At 45.3% G+C, this 24,312-nt stretch overlaps 1 protein-coding gene across 1 annotated transcript in view; it reads right to left on the bottom strand.

Annotated features, from left to right (window-relative positions):
- LOC126335682 (uncharacterized) overlaps positions 1 to 24,312 on the bottom strand; it is a 193,545-nt gene that overhangs the window by 135,575 nt on the left and 33,658 nt on the right. The window contains exon 3 of the mRNA XM_049999139.1: positions 15,061 to 15,393. Within this exon, the coding sequence (XP_049855096.1) occupies positions 15,061 to 15,393 (333 nt within the window). The remainder of the gene's footprint in view (positions 1 to 15,060; positions 15,394 to 24,312) is intronic.

Below are 24,312 nucleotides of genomic sequence, written 5' to 3' on the forward strand. Positions count from 1 at the left end.
CTATCCGCTCCCGCTAGCAACGTCCTTAGGCGTTCTCTTTTCGGTCCGGAGCGCCTGTCCGTGGGTTGTCGTTCTGTGTCGGTCTGCTGCGGTTCCAAGTGTTCCCTTTGCGGGCCGCTCCCGCTGGAAGTGCCCAGCAGCCTTTCGCTTAGGTTCGGTGCGCTTGGTGTTCTATCTGGGGTTCGTTTCCCAGATCCGCACTCGCAGGTCCACTATTTGCCCCGCGTTGCCTTACCAGAAACTCCAGTGCAGGGATCCAGGCTCTGCTGAATAAGTACCCAATGTCGTGATTCATCAGGTTACTCGTCACCTTTATCTCTACTGTCAGCCCCCGATAGTTGAGTGGTCAGCGCAACAGAATGTCAAGCTTAAGAGCCCGGGTTCGGTTCCTGTCTGCGTCGGAGAATTTCTCCGCTCAGGGACTAGGTGTTGTGTTGCCCTAATCATCATCATTTCATCCCCATCGACGCGCAAGTCGTCGAAGTGGCGTCAAGTCCATAGACTAGCACCCGGTGAAAGGTCTACCCGACGGGAGGCCCTATTCACACAAAATTTACATTTATTTATCTCTACTGTCTCTCTTATAACATGATCCCAGTGTCTGGAGGTATGTTTCAGAGCGCTCGTTTCATCATAGTTCATGGAATGAGTTAGTTCTTGACAGTGTTCGGTAATGGCTGATTTAGTTGCGTGTCTTAGGCGGGTGTGTCTCTAATGTTCCTTGCGTCTGATGTTCACTATCCTGGTTGTTAGAGCAATGTACAACATGCTACATTGGCGAAGTTTCGTAGTCTCACATTCCTTAGAAATCCTGATTTTACCTGATCATGGTGAAGTGAATGCCGTAAGTACAGTGAATAACGCATCCAGAATTAACTCCAACACAGAGTACGAATAGAGGCAGTGGATGTGTGACCACCAGTGTAGCAGCTAAGGCAGAAACAGCAGACTGAACGGGAGAGAATTTTTTTAGGTGACTCATATGGGTCTCACAGCAGGAGCATGCTCCAGGAGAGAGTTGTGGTGCATACGTTAAGTCGCACTTGTTCACCACACTCCCACTGCGGACTACAGAGCTAGCGTACAGGCTGATACGTGTCGCAGATATAGAATTCCACAACAGGGGCTTCCTGCGGAATATAAATTCCTTAACTCTGAGGTATCTCTGCGGTTAAGACCAGGAACTTCCAGTAAGAAGTCTGGTGCGATGGTAATTAAAATTAGCAATAAATACAGTATCATTGTTTGACGATTTTGATTGTTTACATTTAAATTTACCAATTATTGTATGGGCCTACTACAACGCAAATTGGCAAGTGGAAGAAGATACGAATTTTTACGAAGTAACGTTGTTGGTTTCGTATTGAGCCAAGTGCATCGTTCGGTGTGTAGACATAATCCTGCCGAGGTCTCCGCTCAGGCTAGGAATGTAATTGTTTCCCATTTTCGAGGTAGTCATATTTATTGATACCAGAGAAGAATCACTGTAATGCTCTCGGTGATTAGTTACAATAAACTGTGTCCCAATCTTTCATTGAAACCATAGTCCTATCAAATGCCATAATTAATCAATTTCTTGAAGGGTAGCGCCACCGATTGTGAGGAACACCAGATGACGAACTACAACAGGTAGAGCATTAAGTGCTTGCTCACTAGGTTAACTCGTGGTCTTGCTAAACTCTCCTCGCCTCTCTCAGTGACGTGGTTTTGCCCGACGTATCTGAGTGGTACCGAAAGCACAGACTACTGGGGAAGGGCCTGTTTCTAATTATCGGTAGTAGGGACTAATCGTGAAGAGGATGTAACAAAGTGCGATCGAAACATTGTGTTACCTTCGCTCTCCGTCCACCGTTTTTTTGCACTGAGTTTTTCACAGTACTCACTACCCGATATAGAAGTTTTACGGCCCCTTTTACCACCGTTTCCCAGCGTTTAAGCCGTCGTAAGATGTCCGCCATATTTCACAATTTGGAAAAGTTATTTTATTTAACCTTGCGGCTGGATGGCCTTTATGCCGCCACAGTCGTTAGTTCATATACGTTGATTTGTTTTTCTATTTTTTTAGTCTGTGGGTGAATGAGGCTTCTTGGCCTCCCCAAGAGTGCAGGTGGCTTTAATATTTCACAGTTAATGTTGGCATTTATGCTCAATGACAATTTTTGTGAAACTGCTTTGCTTGAAACTGGCGGCTCAGAAGTTGATACCGATATCACATGAAATAGGTGGGTGCCGACTCCGCAAATTCTCCTTGAAAATCGCGTTTATCATTCCGCAAAATACCTTATCATTTTTTGAAGCATTTGAAATGGGTGTATTTCCTTGCCTTGTTTAAATTGAAGGGTCAGTAATTTACTTTATCTCGAGACAATGTGCATGCGTGTTGCTGCAGGGTCGAAGGGAAGCGTTCACTGCACGTCCCAGTTCAAACATGCATGGTTGGTTGGTTGACTTGAGAGGATTGGACCAAACATTGGGGTCATCGCTCCCATTGGATTACGGAAGGATGGGGAAGGAAGTAGGCCGTGCCCTTTCAAAGGAACCACCGCGGCATTTACCTTAAGAGATTTGGGAAAGTTAGGATGGCCGGACGTGGTTTTGAACCGTCGCCCTCCCGAATGCGATTCCAGTGTGCTAACCACTGCGCCACCTAGCTCCATAAAACATGCTTGCACGTCGCTAGTGCCTATTCCAGGCGGCCGTCGCTGACATGCGTACTGCTTTAAAAGAAGGTGAGTGGAATAGCGAGAGCACATTGAAACAGGAATGGGAGACTATGAGTAAATCAAGTACTTTACGCAATGTGTTCCGATTGGTCGGACACCAAGTAGCATTGATTTCCTTTGGGATGAAAAATTTTTTGTGTGCGTCTAATAATGTATAATTGGCTTGCCAGAAACACATTCCTAGTATTCTACTACGTTCTTTCACGCCGAGAAGAGATCTATAAAGACTGAACAATTAAAACGGTCACTGGGTCCAGAAACAGTTGCAGCTTGGCTACGTAATGGCCTCCAGGGCCAACGGAAATTTGGTTTTCAGTATCTATAGAATGTCCCGGAAATATTACGACAAACTGTGAGGGGTTGAAGAGGGTATCTTGAGGAACATGTCGAGGATAGGAATGCGTATCCGGGAACGTCATCGAACAAAGATACAGAGCGAAGTAATAGTCGCTGGCGCCTGTCGCTAGACACCTCTTCGGTAGCAAACGTGGCTCTGTACACTAGGAGGAACGTGTAGCAATGTTGTTCGTTGTTCAGTGATCGCGACTCATTTCCTAGACAGTCAGTGGAGAAGATGGAGCTAGCTGCTGCGTAGAAAAGATTTGTCTCCTATGAATGCTATACTCTTTTTGCCTCTCTGGATAACAGTTTCGGACACAGGTTTCCATCTGCTGTTTGATTTTCTCTTGTATATTGAAAAACAATGGATATTTTAAACGGTATCAGGAGAAAAGTAAACTGCGAATGGGAACGCGTGTCTGAAACCATCGCCGAGAGAGGCAATAGAACATTACATTCATTCATACTAGACAAGGCCTTTCTACGCAGCCAGTAACTTGATCTTCTCCACTGAAGATCACGGCAATCAGTCGTTATCACTGAATAACAAACATCATTGTGACACGTTCCGCCTACGGTCTGTCAACATAAAAATTCACGTTTCCTGCAGTAGGGGTGACCAAGTGCCGGCGCCTGTAACTTAGACACCCTGTAGTGTTCGGAAACGGGTTCCTATCCTCGATTTGTTCTTCAAGACGCGCAGTACAACCTCTCGAAATTTGTAACAACACTTGTTTGACACTATGTATATTACTAAATGGCTAATCTGGAACTCAGTTCCAGGCTGGCAATCTAACAGCTTGTAGGGTCAACAAAAATTTGATTTTAAGTATTTAGTGACCGAATCAAAAATTTGAAGTGCTGTCATAATCTACTCAATAAGAGGTATACTCTTACCTTGAAGCCTTAATACAATAATTTAAGTATTAGACTTTGAAACTATGTATACGCCAGCGTAACTCAAACAGTGTAAATTATCACTCTTAGCGTGTTCCAACAAACTTTTTGTCACTGATACTCTCACCGTCGCCCCCCCCCCCCCCCGCACCACACACACACACACACACACACACACACAGACACACACACACACACACACAAAATAATGAAAGGAGAAACGTTTATGGATTCCACGCAGTAAAACTACAACAACTTTAATTATTTACTGCTAACTCTTTTGAAACACAGTTTGCAGACTGAGCCGTGCCGGCTCGTATCGATTGATCGATCGGGTCGGCATGGTGTGATCTGTGGGCTCGGCCCTTTGACGTGGCTTTTGGCCGCGATGGGCGTTTGGCGCTAGTAAGGGGACAGCCGGAGGGCCGCGCGGCCCGTGGGAATCGGAGGCGAGCGTGTCTGAGCAGGCAGGGGCACGGCGCAGAGGTCGTGGTGTGTTTGACTCGTTTGCAAGGCCCAACCTGGCTTGTAGTGTGGGAGCTGGACTCGGCCACATTACCCGAATCGAGTCGTGAGGCCCTGACTTGGATCTGTAAAGCATTTTATAAAAGAATTGGTGAGAATTGCTTGTCATGTTTTTGGTGCTCATATTAAACTAATCCTTGCTTCCCAAGTATCGGCACAATGACTGGAAACTGTTGTCTTGCCAGCCAAAAGGTCCTCTCTGTTTAGTGCTGTTTAAGTAAACACGTGTTATTGTGTTTGATTAAAGGTTTATCTGGATTTCGTGATGTGATAGAGTCCTAGTAAGCGAGGTGTATTAACTGGTACTATTGCTGTTCGGAGTGACGGACGGCATAAATCCAGTATGGTGAAAGTGTAATATTTTTCCTGCTACACTGAGACGTGTGGACGTTGTTACAGTTGGTTCAAAGCACAGACTTAGCATTGCATCTGTACGTTCTGTGAAATCTAATTTCATTACTTGTTCACTCGTAAACTGTGAAATGGTAGCCTTATTTGACTGTTTATGTTTATCAGTATCCTGTTAAGGGGTGATTTAAATGACCTCCCAAGCTTCAGTGAGCATATGTTAACCTACTAGTGCAGTTTAAATTTCTAAGCTGACTTGGTATTATGCTATTCGCCCTCGTCCTTTAAAATTACGTCAAGGGCATTAGTTATTGATTCACCCTTGACTATTTTATTTCAATGATCATGAAATAGGCTGTTATTTTATACATCGTAGTTACTTTACGTTTGAGGAATCAATGTTTGCCGTTTTATCCCCCCACCCCCACCATTTTTCTCTGAAACTGTACAGTAGCACGGGCTCTAACACCTTTTCTTCCAGTGTGTTACAGTGTACTGTGTGCGGCGCCCTGTCCAGCTCGCCCGCTTGCTGTGGGTTCTGGGTACAGCCGCCTCTGGTCTGGGTCCAGTGGGCCCTCTTCTGCTACTTGAATTAGCCAGTGCCTATGTGACGTCACCTGTTTTGAAAATGTGTCACGAAGGGGCGTATCTGTTTGTATTTTCTTTCCTGTTAAAAAAAAATTGTGATGGCCATTAGTGGTTAAACTTTATCTCATTATTGTAGCCGGCCAGAGTGGTCGTGCGGTTCCAGGAGCTACAGTGTGGAGCCGAGCGACCGCTCCGGTCGCAGGTTCGAATCCTGCCTCGGGCATGGATGTGTGTGATGTCCTTAGGTTAGTTAGGTTTAAGTAGTTCTAAGTTCTAGGCGACTGATGACCTCAGAAGTTAAGTCGCATAGTGCTCAGAGCCATTTGAACCATTTTTTTCATTATTGTAGTCTCCTTTACGAATTTTACGGTGTAAAGAATTTAATTAACTTGCGAATCACTTAATGCCTGCGCGGGATTAGCCGAGAGGTCTAGGGCGCTGCAGCCACAGACTGTGCGGCTGGTCCCGGCGGCCGGCCGCGGTGGTCTCGCGGTTCTAGGCGCTTAAGTCCGGAACCGTGCAACTGCTACGGTCGCACGTTCGAATCCTGCCTCGCACATGGATGTGTGTGATGTCCTTAGGTTGGTTAGGTTTAAGTAGTTCTAAGTTCTAGGGGACTGATGACCACAGCAGTTGAGTCCCATAATGCTCAGAGCCATTGGAACCATTTTTTCTGGTCCCGGCGGAGGTTCGAGTCCTCCCTCGGGCATGGGTGTGTGTGTTTGTCTTTAGGATAATTTAGGTTAAGTAGTCTGTAAGCTCAGGGACTGATGACCTTAGCAGTTCAGTCCCATAAGATTTAACACACATTTGAACATTTGAACGTCATGCCTGTTTAAAGATTAATGTTGTTGTTTGAATAGGACGCTTGCCCGTGCTTGTAAGGATTCTTTGATAACTTACCTTACCACAAAAATTTTAAAGATAACATTTTATTCCCGAAAGGAAAGTTTAATAAGTGTTTTTTTGTAAACTGTGAATGTTGCTTATGTGGCCCGGCCCTCCCGCTCAACAGCAATTGCCTGATTAGGCTGGATTGACCACCACACAGACAGTATATACGCCACATAATTCAGCAGATACGATGTCATATATACTAGATTGCGGAAAAACTAGCTTTGCTAATAACACCGGCCGCGGTGGTCGCGCGGTTCTAGGCGCGCAGTCCGGAACCGTGCGACTGCTACGGTCGCAGGTTCGAATCCTGCCTCGGGCATGGATTTGTGTGATGTCCTTAGGTTAGTTAGGTTTAAGTAGTTCTAAGTTCTAGGGGACTGATGACCATAGATGTTAAGTCCCATAGTGCTCAGAGCCATTTGAACTATTTGAACCAACAGGCTGAAGTATAAATTCGCAGTCGTCGTGCATCGGGTAACCACGAGAGTGTTCCTGCTGTCAGACGAAGTCGCACTCCAGACCATAGCTCCAGATGTAGCTAGAGTGTGTTTAGCATGCAAACTGGTCGGTTACAAGCCCTCAACTGGCCTCCTTCTAGCCAACACACAACCATCAATTTTCATCAGAAAACACAAGAAACCTCCACCGTGCCCTTCAATGACTCTCGCTTGACACCACTGAAGCCGCAAATGGCGGCGGTTTGGGATCAGTGGAATGCACGCTACAGGGCATTTGGCTGGGAAGCTGTCCTTGAAATAACTGATTTGGAACAGTTCGTTATGTGACTGTACTGGGAACTGCTGCTCAGTCATACGCTGAACACGATGATCTTCGCTCTCGGTAGTTCCACGTGGCCGTACAGAGCCCGCTCTATTTGGGACTGTACATTCCTGTGACCACCGCTGATAGCAATCATGTACAGTGGCTACATTTCTGCCAAGGCTTTCTGTAATATCGTAGAAGGAACACCTTGCTTCTCGTAGCCCTATTAGCTGTCCTCGTTGAAACTCAGTGCTGTTTTGATAATGGCACCCAATCTGGCTGTCTTTAAGCACTATGGGATTTAATCCTAACTAACCTAAGGACATCACACAAATCCATGCCAGAGGCAGGATTCGAACCTGGGACCGTAGCAGCAGCGCGGTTCAGGACTTAAGCGCCTAGAACCGCTCGGCCACAGCGGCCGGCGCACCCAATCTCAAAGGTAACTAACGCTCATGGACCGTTACAGCGTATATTCAAAGCAAACATGATTTGCAACGTCTTAGTGGCGCAACTAGCAGCACCTTTACCCTAATGCTGCGAAATTTGAACAGACTTCATCTTTTAGATGTAGAAACACGCCTGCCAACTTTCGTTTTTGTCACACAACCGCTTAGTGTTGCGATGTTTCCGTCGGTGTACATACCTGTGCAAAGCCGTGTACTTAACTAGTTGACGGATAAAACAACAGCCACCTGTCAACCTACATAAACTTACAGTCTCTCCCTCTTCGAATTTAGACCATTATGAGGGCAGAGGCTGACTTTGGTGGTGCTGGTGCAAAGTGGGGCTTAGTAACTTTTGGTCCAGTGAGCTAACTTTCGTTAATACTCTGGTGGGGTACTGAATGTGAAAATTTTTTTGTCAAGTTAGGACAGTAGAGCTGTGCTCTTTATCGTCGCTCGTCACCTGGTGCAGTACCTTGATTCCGCTTCAGTAGTCACAAAGGCGCGACTAGTGGTGCTCGCAGTCCGCTCGCCGGTAAGTCCGACGCTAAATTCGGCTGCGGGCCGCTCGCGCTCGGTCAGCAGACACCTGAATGCCGGCTACCCCTGCGCGCCATCACCGCAGTCACTGCCTGCAGTGGGCTCGCGAGTTCGGGGCGCGGTTGCGGAGTTAGCCGCCACTCCGAACAATACCGCCGCCCACGAACTCGCCTGCCTCCCAACCACCGACAACGCTTAAGCGAACGGTTGCGGCCGGTGCTCCAACTCCAGCCGCGTCGACGGAGAGTGACTTTGCGCGTGTCGGCAAAATGGACCGGAAGACCTGCTCGTATAGCTTAGCACCCAGCTATAAATTCTTAAGTTGTTAGCCATTCCAGAGCTGTTAACGTCGCAATGTTCTGACGATATATGAAAGAACTTACTCGCCGTCGTGCATCATTTTTGAGCTCTTTTGGCAAACCGAAGTGCATCAGCTCGTAGCGTTTTTGTTTTGCATGTTGGTATTCCGGTTACTGTGGGTTTATTTATCGATTGCCATTCTTTCTTTGCAATTCACTGTTGCCTATTTGAGTTTACATATTGTCGTTTTGTCATTTGGAGATAGTGACATCAGCTGCTAGGGAATGGAGTACCGAATGGATGAACATGAACATTTCCGATACATTCTGTTTGAATTCAATAGAGGGGTGACAGCGGAAAGGTCAATGAGGGTAATGCCATTGGGCCGAGCACGACAAAAAATGGTTTTCTCGTTGTAAGGAAGCTCGTTTTGATACACTACTGGCCATTAAAATTGCTACACCACGAATATGACGTGCTACAAACGCGAAATTTAACCGACAGGAAGAAGATGCTGTGATATGCAAATGATTAGCTTTTCAGAGCATTCACACAAGGCTGGCGCCGCTGGCGACACCTACATGACTGCTATCAGCGGTGGTCACAGGAATGTACAGTCCCAAATAGAGCGGGCTCTGTACGGCCACGTGGAACTACCGAGAGCGAAGATCATCGTCTTCAGCGTATGACTGAGCAGCAGTTCCCAGTACAGTCACATAACGAACTGTTCCAAATCAGTTATTTCAAGGACAGCTTCCCAGCCAAATGCCCTGTAGCGTGCATTCCACTGATCCCAAACCGCCGCCATTTGCGGCTTCAGTGGTGTCAAGCGAGAGTCATTGAAGGGCACGGTGGAGGTTTCTTGTGTTTTCTGATGAAAATTGATGGTTGTGTGTTGGTTAGAAGGAGGCCAGTTGAGGGCCTGTAACCGACCAGTTTGCATGCTAAACACACTCTAGCTACATCTGGAGCTATGGTCTGGAGTGTGACTTCGTCTGACAGCAGGAACACTCTCGTGGTTACCCGATGCACCACGACTGCGAATTTGTACTTCAGCCTGTTGGTTCAAATGGTTCAAATGGCTCTGAGCACTATGGGACTTAACATCTATGGTCATCAGTCCCCTAGAACTTAGAACTACTTAAACCGAACTAACCTAAGGACATCACACACATCCATGTCTGAGGCAGGATTCGAACCTGCGGCTGTAGCGGTCACGCGGTTACAGACTGAAGCGCGTAGAACCGCACGGCCACACCGGCCGGCTCAGCCTGTTCATTCGACATGTTATGCTGTCATTCATTAACAGCATTCCAGTGGATGTTTTCCAACAAGATGACGCTCGTATACCGCTGTTGTAGCCCAAAATGCTCTGCAGTGTGTCTACATGTTGTCTCGGCCTGCTCTATCATCAGATCCGTCCCTAATCGAGCCCATATGGGCCATCATAGGACGACAACTCTAGTGTCATCCACAACCAGCATTAACTGTCCCTGTATTGACTGATCAAGTACTATAGGCATGGAACTCCATCACACAAAATGACATCCGGCACCTTTTGAACCCAATGCGTGCATGCCTGCTTGCTTGCTTTCAACATTCTAGCGGCTACACAGATTATTAATGTACCAGAACTGCAGATTTACAATGGCTTATCTCGCATTTACACTCAATTCTTGTAATGTTAATCACTTAAATATGCTACCTAGAAAATGTGTTCTAGATATTTCGTTACTCAACATTAATTACTTTTTGGTGTTGCGAATTTTTTTCCGTCGGTGTGTTTATTTCAATCTTCTACTAGACCATCTCCTCCTTAGATCTCCTATCTCCTACACTCCTACCCAACTCCTCCTTTCCCTGTCCATTGCCTTCTTCCCCTCTTTCAGTTCCTCTCTTCCTCCCTCACTCTCTGCCGACCTTCCCGTCCCCTCTCTCTAGCCATCTCCTCTTCCACCGTTCTCTGTTCATCTTCTCCTCTCGCATATCTGTGTCCATCTGCTCCTTCCTCCTCTCCGTTTCTCCATCTCCTTCTCCACCCTTCTCTCTCCCAGTTATCACTCCCACACCAATAGTATGTTGGTGGTTCTTACACCAACAGTATTTCTTTCAAGACAGTAAATAAAGTACACGAAATTTGATTGATATAGATCCTATTACCTTTGACTTTATCAGTATACCCACAGCTCGCATATAGTTCCCTTATATTTAACGTATTTCACAAATGTGTACACGTATTTCCCCTGTATCTCTAGCGAATTTCGCCATGCAGTTTCATTTTTACGCAGCTCAGTGTTTATGACATTCTATCTACTGAACTATGTGTCGTAAAATCATATAATTTTGCAGGTACAGTCGCCAGCGTATGTCGATACCGTATAGAAAATATGGTGCGAATAGAGACAGTGGTAGAGAAGAAATAAATTAAAACGTCGTGCCGGATGTTGCAGTTTCATCATGAACAGCGAAAATGAAGTAAGCGATAAACTTCGTCCTTTCATCATTTTGTGTGTGTGTGCGGGGGGGGGGGGGGGGGGGGGGGGGGAGGGGGTGGTGTCAGAGCCAGAAAGATTCGTAAAAGTTTGTAATTATGAATAAACTGTGTGCTCTCATTCTGAAGTACTGCATGAATGGGATCTGGGTATCTGAGAGTCTTGGGGCACAGTACTTTTTTTACTCCTACCACCGTCCCTTTGATAGGTAGGTGGTTCTTACCCTCATAGCACTTCTTTCCAGACACCAAAAGCTGTATGTACCAAGTCTGTTTCAAACTGATCCGTTAGTGTAGTGAAACATACATACTTGTGTCCATTTTTATTAAATATGTACGACTTCATCTTCGTCACTACAGCATCCAATTACTCAAACAAAGGGCTTTGTGCCGGACGGGGTGGTCGAGCGGTTCTAGGCGCTACAGTCTGGAACCGCGCGACCGCTACGGTCGGAGGGTCCGAATCCTGCCTCGGGCAGGTTTAAGTAGTTCTAAGTTCTAGGGGACTGATGACCTCAGATGTTAAGTCCCATAGTGCTCAGAGTAATTTGAACCATTTTGAAAGAGCTTTGTATCTGACTCTCACATGGATGTAATTGTATGAGAAGCTTGATGAGGCTGGTAATAATTGACGGGAGACGTTTTCCGGCCAAGTAAACGTGCAGGTATTATTTGGCGAGAGCATACAGTTGCCTCTGGGACACCGTTTGGAGTGGAATGACTTCTGCCACTTTGCCAGCCACCCTCTGCGTGTTGAATGATATCAAGAGTATGGACTCTTCTGCGGTGCGCCACGATTTGTGATATTGTTTAATGTTTTTAGAGGAGAGTGATCATGTTGCGAGTCGTTCTTATGATATTAGATCCACGTATAGAAAACCATTAGGGCCGGCCGGTGTGGCCGTGCGGTTCTAGGCGCTTCAGTCTGGAACCGCGTGACCTCTACGGTTGCAGGTTCGAATCCTGCCTCGGGCATGGATGTGAGTGATGTCTTTAGGTTAGTTAGGTTTAAGCAGTTCTGAGTTCTAGGGGACTGATGACCACAGCAGTTGAGTCTCATAGTGCTCAGAGCCATTTGAGCCAAAATCATTAGGTTGGCAACCGCTTCACGGCAGCCATGTGGACCTTAGGATGAAGTTGGATAAGTCTACTTGGGATTGGTGCTCTATCACACACGAGAGCTTATCATTAAAATCATTACAAGGTGTCAGAGTTTTATTCTGAGTGTCCAATAATGTAATTTTTTGTGTTAAAATAGTGGCCAGATGCTGTGGACGTACGTTAACAGACGATCAGTGAGTTCTCGCCACACATGTGCTCAGGAAGTTCTTTTCTTATACCCTTCTTTCTGAATATCCCTGATGTTGCACGAGCATGGTTTTGTATCCCACGTTTCTCACCAAGTGACCAAGACCGCTAAATTTGTCTAAAAAGACACGCACTTGACACTTAAAATGTAAACAGTGTCCTTTAACCACGTATCTGTTTTCCTAGTGTCAGTATAATAGTTGTAATGAAGTAAATTTTTGATTCACATTATTTTCCACACTTACCGTTTGCCGCCCGAAAACCACCTTGCGCCAGTAAGCAGAATCACACTACGCAGAAACGGATTGAATTTCAGGTGCAGATGCAGACCAATATATTACAGATTCTGTCACAGACCAGAGAGATCTTCCGTTGCACAGGTAACATTTTCAGTTTCGTAGCTACGAGGAACAGTTTATTTTGTGTAGTTTACGCCGACAAAACATTTACTGATTTCGTGTCGTATTTCTAAAATTCTCTTAATACTGAAAGTGTTATCGTTCGGGGAGCGTCCCTTTCTAAATCCACTTTGATCTTCTCTCAGCATTACATCTGCTATTGTTCTGAGGCGATTATTTAATATTTTCAAGTAAACTTTATAAATTGCATTCAAAAGACTTATTGACCTGTGACTGCAACTCTTTTTTTTTTTAAAAAAAAAAAATATAGACTACTTCTGCATTCTTCAAATCAGCAGGCACGTTGTAACTTTGGCGGATTTCGTCACATAAATGTGCACGTATCATTATCCAGCATCTCTCTGTATTTAATTAGTTTAGTATTTAATCTTCTCATTTTACGGTATTACTGGCTTTTTAAAACTTGTGGGAGCAGGTATAATGTTATTATTGAGTAAGTTATCTTATTGTACTGGGGTGTATCGTATTCGCTACTTGTTGCAGCAGTTTCATAGTGCCGTAATTTTTTATGTTTTATCCATTGTTCTTTATTGATTACATTAATTTTAACGTTGTCTCTTTCCGATTTATTTAAGTTTTTCAACATTTTACACGTAAAATTCTGCGTTTAGTGTACTCGTATATCATGTTCAATGTTTGCAATAAATTTATACCACGGAACTTGAGCTTGTCTTATTACTTGCGTAGCGTGGTTATCAGCATCTTTGTACTGCTGCTCCGTTTCTTGAGTTCTGTTATGGTTGGCAGCATCTTTGTACTGCTGCTCCGTTTCTTGCGTTCTGTTACGTAGTACAAGCTCATGGGATTTTCGGTTTCCTTTCAGTTCGTCCTCTATCCCCAAGTTCCATATTCTCAACCCTCTTTTATGTTTTTTTTTCTTTCTTCCGAAGGTTTCAAGCGCTGATTTTTGTATACAGTCGTTAATGCTATTCAAAAAAATGGTTCAAATGGCTCTGAGCACTATGGGACTTAACTGCTGAGGTCATCAGTCCCCTAGAACTTAGAACTACTTAAACCTAAGTAACCTAAGGACAGCAAAGACATCCATGCCCGAGGCGGGATTCGAACCTGCGACCGTAGTGGTCACGCAGTTCCAGACTGTAGCGCCTAGAACCGCTCGCCCACCCCGGCCGGCCTGTCTTTGATTCATAGCACGTTGTGACATGGGACAATGTAAATGCGACACAACAGAACCGCCGTATGGACAAGTAAAGTAAAGAAAACCTTTATCGTGACTTCATAGTAATCAGGCTCGGCCACCGTGTTTAACCGGCCGTTGTGACCGAGCGGTTCTAGGCGCTTCAGTCTGGAACCGCGCTGCTGCTACGGTCGCAAGTTGGAATCCTGCCTCAGGCACGGATGTGGGTGATGTCCTTAGGTTAGTTAGGTTTAAGTAGTTCTAAGTCTATTGGACTGATGACCTCAGATGTTAAGTCCCATAGTTCTTGGAGCCATTTGAAGCTCCACGTTTACTTGCAGGAAAATTTTTGGAAATATGTGGTAAGGTCTTATGGGACCAAACTGTTGAGGTCATCGGTCCGTAAGCTTACGAACTACTTAATCTAACTGAAACTAAGGACAACACACACACACACACACATACACACACACACACACTCACGCCCGAGGGAGGACTCGAACCTCCGAGGGGGGGGGGGGGGGGGGGGGGGGAGCCACGCAGACCGTGTCAAGGCGCCCTAGACCGTGCGGCTACCCCGCGCGGCTACTTGCAGGAAATGACGAATGTACATATAAATAACCAGCACGATACGTGCACTCATGTTACTTGTAAACACGCGTAGCAATCGCGCGGTTCCGGACCGAAGCGCCTAGAACCTGGCGGCCACCACGGCTGGCGAATTCTCTCTCATTAATGACATCTTCAGTGCACTGCAGGTTAAAAACAATGAGTATACATGTAGCATATGTCATGGTATACGACTACCCGAGAATACAGAAAATGAAACCTTATAATAAAAGTCCATAAAACGTACAAAATTCCGTATGCAGCGTTACGAAGAGTAACTGTGCACACGAAGCGCAACAAATCAGAATATGTACACGAAATGGTCAGCATCAAAACTATTTTCATGTCAGAGAGTTGAAATAGAACACGTCTAACATTACAAAAAGCAAAAAATAGACAACATAGAAACTCAGGAATTAAAAGTATGCATAAGTCTTGTAGATACGAATCAGCCTAGTTCCGTAGTACCAACGCCGTTCCGGACTGAAGCGCCTAGAACCGCTCGGTCACAACGGCCGGCTACTCGCATAAAAAAAGAGGTGTTAACGCAGGGATGATGTCGTCGTTCACCTCCTACTGTTCCATCCACACATCGAGGAAGGAATGACGGAAATAGAAGAAAGGTTCAAGAATGGAATTAAAATTGAATGGGAAAAAATATTAATGCATTAAGATCGTTTCGAGGTAGGGAGTTCCCTACAATTATTATGTGTGTAAGTACAGGTCTTACCTGGAAGGCAGGCGGAGGCGAGATGATGGGCGTGATGGAGGGGGGCGACATGGGCAGCGAGGGGCCGGCGCCGTCCTGGCGGTGCGGGGGCGGCGAGGGCGGCGAGGGCGGCGCAGGGGGCTGGAAGCCGGCGGCGAGCGGCAGGTAGGCGGGCCGCACGGGGCACTTGCCCGGCTCGCTGTTGCAGTGGTAGTCGGCCAGCCGCACCGTGGGGCGCCGGGGCAGCGTCGCGACGGCCGGCACCGCCGCCACCGTGGTGGCCGCCGCGGGCACCGGGGCCAGGCCCGCGCCGTAGCCCGCGCGCCGGCTCTCGTCCAGCGAGCGCTGCTGCACCTGCCGACACCACTCCCTCTTCTAATCTCCGCCAGCATCACGCGTTTGGTAATACACTCAAGGTACGGGAGTTACTACAACGGTTAGCCAAGTGAAAACCATAAATCTGTACACTACTGGCCATCAAAATTGCTACACCACGAACAAATGCAGATGATAAACGGGTATTCATTGGACAAATACATTATACTAGAACTGACATGTGATTACATTTTCACGCAGTTTGGGTGCACAGATCCTGAGATCTCAGTACCCAGAACAAGCACCTCTGATGGTAATAACGGCCTTGATACGCCTGGGCCTTGAGTCAAACAGAGTTTGGATGGCGTGTACACGTACAACTGCCCATGCAGGTTCAACACGATACCACAACAGTTCATCAGGAGTAGTGACTGGCGTATTGTGACGAGCCAGTTGCTCGGCCACCACTGACCAGACGTTTTCAGTTGCTGAGAGATCTGGAGAATGTGCTGGCCAGGGCAGCAGTCGAACATTTTCTGTATCCAGAAAGGCCCGTACAGGACCTGCAACATGCGGTCGTGCATTATCCTGCTGAAATGTTGGGTTTTGTAGGGATCGAATGAAGGGTAGAGCCACGGGTCGTATCACATCTGAAACGTAACGGCCACTGTTTTAAGTGCCGTCAATGCCATTGACTACAGTCACTACTCTTGATTAACTGTGGTACTGTATCGTGTTGAAGCTGCATGGGCAGCTGTACCAGTACATACCATCCCAGCTGTGTTTGACTCAATGCCCAGACGTATCAAGGCCGTCATTACGGCCAGAGGTGGTTGTTCTGGGTATTGATTTCTCAGGATCTAAGAATCGAAATTGCTTGAAAATGTAATCACATGTCAGTTCTTGTATAATATATTTCTCCAAAGAATACCCGTTTATCATCAGCATTTCTTCTTGATGTGGCAATTTTAATGGCCAGTAGTGTATTAACAGTACTATCCCCAGGTGGCATTTGTTGTCATCAGATCAAAATCGGCGTCCTCTTTCCAGGTGTACATTCCCCGGCAGTGTATTCACTTCATAGCTAGCATCCTATCTGACTTCTGATTGAACTTCATAGCCGACGTCTGACACGTCTGCACATTTCGCTTATGAGAGGTCCGGCCCCGGTAGCTGAGTGGATGATTAATTGAAATTAATCGCGAGTACCTACTGCTCAATCTTTAGTCTACTTTTACTCGAAAGAAGCAACCGAAATTTAAGAACAAAATTTGACATGGACTTCCACAGCAAAAGCGTAAATAATTAAAAAAATAAGTGTTGTGCGTAGGAGCTCTCACGACATCAGCACACATGCAGACAGCTCGCTGCATATTGCAAGTGGTTTCGGAAAACAATTAATTAGTAGTCGGCAACGAAACATTGCAGAAGGATGCAGTTCAATGTGAGTGGGAAACAATACAAAAAAAAATTAAGACAAACACATGCTGTGATCTTAAATGTGTGAATAACTCCAAAGTACACAAAACACGCTTGTACTCTCGCCAACAACTAGATGTAATTAGGAAACCACATAGAAAAACTAATATGTGCTGTGATCTAAACAGTTCTGAGAATAATGCGAATCCAATAAACTAAAATTCAACAAAAAATGCAGAAGCACCTTTTCAAGTTGTGCACAGGAAAGGAAGAAGAAATTTATAGTTTGTTAATGGAAGGAAAAATATCGTGGGTGGTGAAGGGGAAACATATTTGAGGCTGTGATTAAAGAACACATTAGTACGAAAGTGCGTTACGAAGTGCCTAACAAAATTGAAGCTCGTTACCTCAGAATTGTAATGCATCTAGAAATGCCGACTCTAGAAGCAGAATTAAAACAACCGTTAGTACAGTTGATGAGTAAAGAATGCTCTATGACGAAAACAGGACCTGTTTGCATCCGAACCGAATTAATATAGGATCATTTTAATTCGAGTCAAGCGAAGCGTCCGATTCCAGCTGTAGGCTTTGAGCCATGACGTGTAGATGACGTCATTGTTAATGTGTTACGGGCGACTAGTTGGTCGTGTTACCTTCATGTGTTGAAACTCCTGATCGTGCACAGTTGAAACTCTATCGTTGGTTTTCCCGGCAACTAGTGAAAACAGTGATTGCAGTTTACGTTGATTTTGAATAAATTTCCCTTATAACATGAAATTTTTGCCCCCATACACCAATTCCTATGACAAGTCGAATTCCAATTTTTGCGGTATAGTGGTGTAAAGTATTAAATCCCTGTTTGATTATTTTGTTTTTTAGTTTCTGATTTCGTGCTATTAAAAAAAAGTGGTCAGCGCGACAGAATGTCAATCCTAAGAGCCCGGGTTCCATTCCCGGCTGGGTCGGAGATTTTCTCCGATCAGGGACTGGGTGTTGACCTAATCATCATCATTTCATCCCCATCGACGCGCAAGTCGCCGAAGTAGCATCAAATCGAAAGACTTACACCCGGTGAACGGTCTACCCGACGGGAGGCCCTAGTCACACGACATTTATTTTGCTTATGAGAGTATTTGAATTGGTATTTGCCTGAAGCGGTCGCTGCTAAAACATCGGAACTCGAGGTTTATGTAAAACGTGTGTTAAATGATTAATAAATGTAGAACAAAATAATTCCTCCTATATTGTACAAAACTTTGGTAATTCATTTCAAGATAGATCATATTTAACATTGATTTATACTTGCTTACGAGGATTAATTATAATTTTATGGTAAGCTACGCATTCCATGCTATCTAGTGGAATTAAATTTCAGTATAATTTACAATTATTAGTGTCTGTTATAACATCGAAGTTGTTCTTTGGATACAAAGTCTCCTTTCCAAGGACTAGATTTACTTATGTTAGTCAGTCAGTATGAAGCAACGCTTATTTAAAATAGTACCACCACGTAGTTCAAGTTGTGGTGATCGTACTTGTTATCGTGATGAGTAAATGCTTGGGCCATTATGGTGCTTCAGGTAGCACTATCTGATGCCCCCTTTCCATGTTCCATTCGCAAATGGTGCGTGGGAAGAACAGTTGTCGGTAAACGCCTACTTTCCCGGAGCGTACGCTAGAGGAGTCTGAGTAGTGAACCTGACCGAAGTGCACACCGCCCCTCTTATAGCGTCTGCCACGGGAGGCCGTTGAACATTTCCATATAGCTACTGAGTCGACCAAAAAAATCCCGTGACACCACGCGCAGTCTTCGTTGGATCTCGTGTATCTCCTCCATTAAACCAATCTTGCATGGGTCCCAGACAGATTAGAAATATTTGAGAATCGATCAAACAACTGTTTTGTAAGCCACTTCCGCCGAGTGTGAATTACTCTTCCTTAACGTTCTACCTACTAATTTCAGCGCCGCGTGGGGTAGCCGCGCGGTCCTGGGCGTCTTGTCGCGGTCCGGGAGGCTCCCACCGTCGGAGTTTCGAGTCCTCCCTCGGACATGGGTGTGTGTGTGTGTTGCCATTAGCGTAAGTTAATTTAAGTTAGATTAAGTACTGCGTAAGCTTAGGGACCGATGACCTCAGCAGTTTGGTCCCATAAGATCTTACCACAAATTTTTCTAATCTCAGCCTGGCATCTGGGTTTCGTACTCACTTCTTTATGTTATAATTCCAGTTAAATTCACTCCTGGTGGTTATTCCTAAATATTTTACGGTAGTTATGTTTCCAGCGATTTGTCTCTAACTTCATAATTATACAGGAGTGGTATTGTTCTGCTAGGTATGCGCAATATGTTTCATTTATTTACGTTCAGGGTAGACTACCTGACACTCCACTATTTATGAATCCTCTGTAGGTTTTCCCTCCATGAACCATGAATCTTGCCGTTGGTGTGGAGGATTGCGTGCCTCAGCGATGCAGATAGCCGTACCGTAGGTGCCACAACGGGGGGGTATGTATTGAGAGACCAGACAAACGTGTGGTTCCTGAAGAGGGACAGCAGCCTTTTTAGTAGTTGCAGGGGCAACAGTCTGGATGATTGACGGAGTTGGTCCTTTAATATCAACTTAAACAGCATTGCTGTGCTGGTACTGCCCACGGCTGAAAGCAAGGGGAAACTACAGCCGTAATTTTTCCCGAGGGCATGCAGCTTTACTGTATGGTTAAATGATCAGGCGTATTCTTGGGTGAAATATTCCGAAGGTAAAATAGTCCCCCATTCAAATATCCGGGCGGGGACTACTCAGGAGGACGTCGTTATCAGGAGAAAGAAAACTGGCGTTCTACGGATCGGAGAGTGGAATGTCAGATCCCTTAATCGGGCAGGTAGGTTAGAAAATTTAAAAAGGGAAATGGGTATGTTTGATGTAGTGGGAATTAATGAAGTTCCGTGGTAGGAGGGACAGGACTTCTGGCGAGGTGAATATAGGGTTGTCAATACAAAATCGAATACGGGTAATGCAGAAGATAAAAAAATAGGAACGCGGATGAGATACTATTAACAGCATAGGAAACGCATTATTGTAGCCAAGATACACACGAAGCGTACGCCTACCAAAGTAGTGCAAGTTCATATGCGAACTAGCTCCGCAGATAATTACAAAACTGAAGAAATGTATGATGGGATAAAAGAAATTATTCACATGCTGAAAGGGAGACGAAAATTTAATAGTTACGAGAGACTGGAATTCGATAGTAGGAAAAGGAAGAGAAGAAAAAAATAGTAGGTAAGTATCTACTGGTGGTGAGGATTGAAAGAGGAAGTTGCCTCGGAGAGCTTTGCGCAGGTCATAACTTGATCATTGTAACGCTTGGTTTAACAATGATAAAAGAAGGCTGTATAAGTTGACGAGGCGTGGAGAGATCGGAATGTTTCAGATTGATTATATAATGGTGAGACACAGAGTTAGGAACCAGGATTTGAATTGTAAGACATTTCCAGGAGCAGATATCGACTCTTACACAATTTATTGGTTGTGAACTGTAGATTAAAACTGAACAAACTGCAGAAAGGTGGGAGTGTAAAGAAGATGGGATCTGGATAAACTGAAAGAACTATAGATTGTAGTGTGTTTCAGAGGGACCATTAGGGAACGATTGAGAAGAACAGGGGAAAGGAATACAACAGAAGAAGGCTCTGAGCGCTATGGGACTGAACATCTATGGCCATCAGTCCCCTAGAACTTAGAACTACTTAAACCTAACTAACCTAAGGACATCACACAACGCCCAGCCATCACGAGACAGAGAAAATCCCTGACCCCGCCGGGAATCGAACCCGGGACAACAGAAGAAGAATAGACAGTTTTGAGAGACGAAGTAATGATGGCAGCAAAGGATCAAGTAGCTAAAAAGACGGGGGGTAGTACAAATCCTTGACACAAGAGACATTCAGTTTTACTGATGAAAGAAGGAAATATAAAAAAGTAGTACAAGGAGCAGGCGAAAAAGAATATAAACGTCTCAAAAATGAGATCTACAGGAAGTTCAAAAGGGCTAAGCGGGAATGGGCAAACGTAAGGATGGCGAAGCATATAATATCACTAGGGGTAAGGTAGATGCCGCGCACAGCAAAATTAAAGAGAGCTTTGGACCTGTGTGAATATCAAGAGCTCAGATGGTAAACCAGACCTAAACAAAGAAGGGTAAGCCAAAAGGTGGAAGGCTACTAGTCACCCTGCTGCCCTTACCAGCCGCTTTGATGCATAAATCGCCTCAATGGAAGCAAATGAAACAAAACTGAAGCCTTCTGGACGATTTGATGCAACGCACATCGCATCTCCATCGCTTGTAATCGCATCTTTCGGTTTTTCCACCCTGGGCTCCAAAACTACCTTATGAGAAATTTCTTTCCCAAATTAAAACCTATGTTTCCTTGTAGTCTTTAGCGGCTGCACATCTGAACAAAATCTGCTCAATTTTCAGTTCGCGTCCATTCGAATAACACGCCCGAGTTTTCGACAGTTTTTTCCGCCATCGTCCTCAGGAGCAAAAATCACTGACTGCCAGTGCTGGTACGGTTTTTCGATTATATAGGGACGATCGCAGACTCTGGAACCAATCAGAGAGGGCAGAAAAGAAACTTGCGCGGGAGGTGAGCTGGGCAGCACATAGGAGCTCCGGCTGCTGTGACCCGATGCGGGACCGAGTGACGTCAGAGGGCGCGAGAGGCCGACGTCAAGTGAGAAACTGACGCTCCCGCCTCCGTATAAGCGTCAAGCACCCGTCTTTGCTTTCTTTCGATATCCATGCTCGCTCTCACGCCCTACTAACAGGTTCTTTTAGAACTGTTACTGTTTCTTGTAACCTCAGCTGCCTCTTTTATAACGGAATCCCAATACGCCGTGTGCCAATAACCTTTTCAGATTCTATTTTGTATCCATTTCCAGGCAATGCTCATCTATGGTCGATTTATCAACCACTCCATCTTTATTTTGTCGCTCTTGCTCGGTACAACGCTCTGCAACTATGCGATTAGTTTCACCTATACAGGGTGGTCCATTGATAGTGAACGGACCAAAAATCTCACGAAATAAGCATCAAACGAAAAAACTACAAACAACGAAACTTGTCTAGCTTGAAAGGGGGAAACCAGATGGCGCTATGGTTGGCCCACTAGATGGCGCTGCCATAGGTTAAACGGATATCAACTGCGTATTTTTAAATAGGAACCCCCATTTTTATTACATATTCGTGTAGTAGGTAAAGAAATATGAACGTTTTAGTGGGACCACTTTTTTCGCTTTGTGATAGATGCCTCTGTAATAATCACAAACACATGGCTCACAGTTTTAGACGCAGTTGGTAACAGGTAGGTTTTCTAAATTAAAATACAGAACGTAGGTACGTTTGAACATTTTATTTCGGTTGTTCCAATGTGATACATGTACCTTTGTGAACTTATCATTTCTGAGAACGCATGCTGTTACAGCGTGATTACCTGTAAATAGCACATTAACGCAATAAATGCTCAAAATGATATCCGTTATCCTCAATGCATTTGGCAATACGTGTAACGACATTCCTCTCAACAGTGAGTGGTTTGCCTTCCGTAATGTTTGCACATGCATTGACAATGCGCTGACGTATGTTGTCAGGTGTTGTCGGTAGATCACGATAACAAATATCCTTCAACTTTTCCCACGGAAAGAAAACCGGGGTCGTTAGATCTGGTGAACGTGTGGGCCATGGTACGGAGCTTCGACGACAAATCCACTTGTCATGAAATATGCTATTCAATACCGCTTCAACCGTACGCGAGCTATGCGCCGGACATCCATCATGTTGGAAGTACATCGCCATTCTGTCATGCAGTGAAACATCTTGTAGTAACAACGGTAGAACATTATATAGGAAATCAGCATACATTGCACCATTTAGATTGCCATCGATAAAATGGGGGCCAATTATCCTTCCTCCCATAATGCCGCACCATACATTAACCCGCCAAGGTCGCCGATGTTCCATTTGTCGCAGCCATCGTAGGTTTTCCGTTGCTCAATAGTGCACATTATGCCGGTTTACGTTACCGCTGTTGGTGAATGACGCTTCTTCGCTAAATAGAATGCGTGAAAAAAATCTGTCATCGTCCCGTAATTTCTCTTGTGCCCAGTGGCAAAACTGTACACGACGTTCAAAGTCGTCGCCATTCAATTCCTGGTGCAATCGATGTTGATGTAGTAGCATTCTCAACACCGACGTTTTTGAGATTTCCGATTGTCTGCTACTGATGTGAGGATTAGCCGCAACAGCAGCTAAAACACCGACTTGGGCATCACCATTTGTTGCAGGTCGTGGTTGACGTTTCACATGTGGCTTAACACTTCCTGCTTCCTTAAATAACGTAACTATCCGGCGAACGGTCCGGACAGTTGGATGATGTCGTCCAGGATACCGAGCAGCATACATAGCACACGCCCGTTGTGCGTTTTGATCACAATAGCCATACATCAACACAATATCGACCTTTTCCGCAATTGGTAAACGGGCCATTTTAACACGGGTAACGAAGCAAATACCGTTCGAACTGGCAGAATGTTACGCGATATCACGTACTTTTACGTTTGTGACTATTAAAGCGCCATCTATGACAAAGCGAAAAAAGTGGTCCCACTAAAACATTCATATTTCTTTACGCACTACACGAATATGTAATAAAAATGGGGGTTCCTATTAAAAAAAACGCAGTTGACACCCGTCTGACCTGTGGCAGCACCATATAGCGAGTCAACCATAGCGCCATCTGGTTTCCCGCTTCAAGCTAGATGAGTTTCGTTCTTTGTAGTTTTTTTTTCGTTTGATGCTTATTTCGTGAGATATTTGGCCCGGTCACGATCAATGGATCACCTTGTGTATACATGCTGCTGCATTCGCGAGGTACACCATACTCATCAGGCCACGAAGACCAATGTCGTCCATAACAGGGTGCAGCATATCTCGTATCTTGGGAGCGGGCCGGAACAGTGGTCGCATTCCATGTCTCCGCATCACGGGTCCTAGCTTGCTTCTCATTGGCCCACAGTAAGGCACCAAAGCAGCCGGCTTGGCCTCTTAGGCCGATTCACAAGACGTACTTCTTCGGTGGCATTTGAAAACATTCGCAACTACTTCGTGTAGCATATGGCGTGACTGGTCATCTTCAGAATTAGCCATAGCGAAACAGCGTATACGGCAGACAATATATGAGCTTGATCTTACTGCCAGGAATCTGTTGGATTGTCATCAGTTTTTGTCATCAGCCTTGTCGCCCTTTAATTGAGAGTGGGTGGACGCAGCCACTGCAAGAAACTTTATGTAGTGCCATATTCTACGTGTATACTCGTTGTTTTTTTAACCCGCAGGGGCCTGAAGATGGCATTAATGAGAATTCGCCGGCCGCTGTGACCGAGCGGTTCTAGGCGCTTCGGTCTGGAACCGCGCCACCTCTACGCTCGCAGGTTGGAATCCTGCCTCGGGCATGGATGTGTGTGATGTTCTTCGGTTAGTTAG

The sequence above is a fragment of the Schistocerca gregaria genome, chromosome 2, assembly GCF_023897955.1.
Source record: "Schistocerca gregaria isolate iqSchGreg1 chromosome 2, iqSchGreg1.2, whole genome shotgun sequence".
NCBI lineage: Eukaryota > Metazoa > Arthropoda > Insecta > Orthoptera > Acrididae > Schistocerca > Schistocerca gregaria.